The sequence below is a fragment of the Triticum dicoccoides genome, chromosome 1B, assembly GCF_002162155.2.
Source record: "Triticum dicoccoides isolate Atlit2015 ecotype Zavitan chromosome 1B, WEW_v2.0, whole genome shotgun sequence".
Taxonomy (NCBI): domain Eukaryota; kingdom Viridiplantae; phylum Streptophyta; class Magnoliopsida; order Poales; family Poaceae; genus Triticum; species Triticum dicoccoides.
This window is the reverse complement of record NC_041381.1, coordinates 558,789,646-558,792,967: the sequence shown is the minus strand read 5'-3', so window position 1 is coordinate 558,792,967 and position 3,322 is coordinate 558,789,646. Positions and strand designations below refer to the sequence as shown.

The 3,322-nt window shown below is 41.2% G+C and overlaps 1 protein-coding gene across 1 annotated transcript in view; it reads left to right on the top strand.

Annotated features, from left to right (window-relative positions):
- LOC119348726 overlaps positions 1–2,925 on the top strand; it is a 21,011-nt gene extending 18,086 nt beyond the window's left edge. Inside the window, exons 15-21 of the mRNA XM_037616706.1 lie at positions 102–236; positions 308–418; positions 520–615; positions 703–826; positions 1,103–1,268; positions 1,477–1,634; positions 2,244–2,925. Coding sequence (XP_037472603.1) covers positions 102–236; positions 308–418; positions 520–615; positions 703–826; positions 1,103–1,268; positions 1,477–1,634; positions 2,244–2,600 — 1,147 coding nt within the window. The 3' untranslated portion in view covers positions 2,601–2,925. The remainder of the gene's footprint in view (positions 1–101; positions 237–307; positions 419–519; positions 616–702; positions 827–1,102; positions 1,269–1,476; positions 1,635–2,243) is intronic.
- The last annotated feature ends 397 nt before the right edge of the window (positions 2,926–3,322 follow it).

Below are 3,322 nucleotides of genomic sequence, written 5' to 3'. Positions count from 1 at the left end.
GACATCACTTCCGCTGTCCTTCAGAAGTATGTGATCTTTCTTCAACCTTCATGTTACTTCATTAATCCTTCATTTTCTAATTCAGTGTTGTATGTATCTAGTCATTCCTGCCAATGTCCAGCTAAAGAAATTTCGGTCGATTGCCAAATGGAAGATGAACACATTAATCCATTACCGGGCGATGAGATGAGCTCACCAATAATTGAAACTGACATTACTTCCGCTGTCCTTCAGAAGTATGTGATCTTTCTTCAACCATCATGTTACTTGATTAATCCTTCATTTTATAATTCAGTGTTGTATCTAGTCATTCCAGCCAATGTCCAGCTAAAGAAATTTCCGGCGATTGCCAAATGGAAAATGAACACATTAATCCACTCGCCACATCAAATTCTTCTTTGCCTGGACATGTGCCTGGGTATGCATTCTTTCTTCACCCGTCTTGGAGATGGTTCCATTCATCTGATTAATCATCAATCTTTCATTTTGTAATTGATTTGTTGTATTTTGTTGTTCCAGCCAATATTTAGTTAAAGGAGGAACATCTGTCCTTCATAGAAGGGAAGATCTGCAAGTAGATCAGCTGAACACCTTGAGTTCTTCCTTGCCTCAGGGGTATGCGTGGCGGAAGTTACTGATCAGATGTTCAATCACTATTGATTAATATTCTTCTATAATTTGCACTGTGTTTCATCATTACAGCCTATGTTCGGACAGAGGAAGAATTTCTGCTAATCACCGGAGAGAAGAAAAGCTAGTAAATCAGTCTAGCACCCCTGTGGATCAATGGGTTTTGCTCGGTATATCTTTAAGTGCATCAGAAAAGGTAGCATTAGACTATACTTGCAAACAATACTGTCCTTTTAGAGCATTTGGATATATCTGAACAATACTCTCATTTAGAGCTTTTGGATGTATCTGAACGATACTCTCCTTTAAGAGCATTTGGATATATCTAAACAATATTAGCAAACATGTGTGTGGACAAGTAATGCAGCAATTTTAATTTATGGTCAAATTTAATTTATATAATCTGCTGGTTTTCGAAATAAGTTCTGTTCCATACCAAGCTATGATAAAATTGTTTATGTTTGTCATCCAGGATTCCTTGAAGGAATTTGCATCCTTAACCAGTTCAACCTTGGCTCAGGAATGGGACAAAAATGTGACCCATGTAATTGTGGGCAGAAACGCCGGTGATGCATGTGGCAGATCATATGAGGTCCTGATGGCGATACTCTCTGGGAAATGGGTTGTCACAGCCGGATGTTAGTATTAATCCATCTTACATCTCCCTTGTTTTGTATTGTTGATGATTATTGTACTATCTCCAAACTCATGCTACATACTAATGTAATAAGCTGCTGGTCTATTTGCACTTCCATTTATCCGTGGCGATCTAAAACTTATCCTAGCTCGGCAGAGAATATCATTTCTCCTTGCCCTGAAGCAGTTCACGTCATATTCATGTCTTAGGGATTGTGGATTGCTTGGTGGAACCGATTCCAGATCTAAAAACTTGCTTGGAAAAGCCGATCCCAGGCCCAGAAATTTCGTACGAGATGAATTTCTGTGATGGTTCATGCACATCAGGTTATGGACCAATGAAAGGAAGAGCTAGAGCTGCTGAACGGGTATGTAAACATGTCTGGCAATAATATATTATCTACGAATTCAATATAGAGAAAAGCATATGTAGTGAAAACTGATCGCAGTTTGCCTTATGCATCAGTTCAGGGAATTCGTTTACAATTTTTTTGTCAAAAGGTTTGGGAATTGGTTTACAATATTTTTCAAAAGGTTCCCTATTGCAACCAAGTATAAATATGTACTAAAGTGTTCATACAGAGGCTGTTTGATGTCAAAGGCTTTAAGTGCATCTTTAGAGAAATTTAGGTGTTCCATGGTCAGTATATTCCAAGAGCTTTTCTTTTATAAGGTGGGGTGCTAAACAGATTTCCGTATGTTTTTTTGACAAAAACAGCAGCGCTGCTTTCTAGTATTAATTAAGGTAGAAGAAATTATACATAGAGTACAGAGGGAGCATTTGAGAAATCGAGGAAACTGGAAACATCTTTTGCAGTGTTGTTTTACAAATTCTCTTTTGAAGTGTCATTTCCCTGAATGCGATGTTTTGGAATGCATTTCAATAGTCATGGATCTTATGAATGCATTTCATATGTAATAAAAGCAACATTTTGATGCCTTTCTACAGCCAAATGATGAGAACATGATGTTTGCAGGCACCAAAACTGTTCTCGGGACTGCATTTCTGCCTCAGCGCCTACATAGACCCTGAAGACAGAGAAACCATCCAAAGACTCGTAGCAGCTGGTGAAGGGCAAGTACTGGAGGGAATCAGCCCAGACCGGTTGCACGAGAATCTGAACAGGAATCCAGCGGAGGTGTACTTCATCTATGACAGCGGCCCTCCAAGGAAGATCACTTTGGATTTCGATCTTATCCTTGGCAAGGAGATTCAGGAGAGCGTCGAGTACGCGAAATCGGGAGCACAGGTGATCAGCCACAGGAGGCTGCTCGACGCTATCCTGTGCTACGATGCGCGGATCCTGGAACGGAGGCCTCACCAAGATATGTGAGTGAAGGGTGCGCTTCAGGCAGTGGCTTTTCGCTCGCCTTACCAGAGGTTTTTGGGTTCAGCCCCCCACATGAGTAGCGATGGGGGCTGTCGAAAGTTGACGAATCACACACTCTACTCACCCGTTAGGCTATAGGGTGGTGTGTTTGTTGTTGTTCTGGTGCTGGATTGCTCGTTTAGCAGATTTTTAGTACTCGATCCAGACGGTAGTTTTGCGGTGTGGAAGGCACTTGTCGTGAAATGGTTGTACTTTTTTGGCGGTGACTGAGACCCCCGTTGGGCAGCATCATATGTTTGGAATTGGATTGTCAACTCTGAAGAAGTCATCAACTGTTGCATCGCGGTGTGGGTTGCGGCGTCTTCTACGCCCTTTGTTCCTTGCATCTTTCTTTCGTATTTCGTTAGTCAAATTGACGATTTAGAACTATTGAAGTAGCCTTTTGCGGTCACACTTGATAGTATTGAATATTAGCTACTCCCTCTGTCTCATAATATAAGAGTGTTTTTGTAAAAAAACGCTTTTATATTATGGAACGGAGGGAGTAGAAAATAGACTCTAAACATCGCACTTGTTAAGGACCGGCCAACAGAGTAACACTACAACGGGGCTGTAGCCCTGCAGTTGAGTTGGCTCTACAAAAGTCAGAGGCCAAAGCTCAAACAGGTTGTTCAGAAGAGTTTACATTGCATTTTCCATTCAACCGACTCACCATGCGTGTGCTG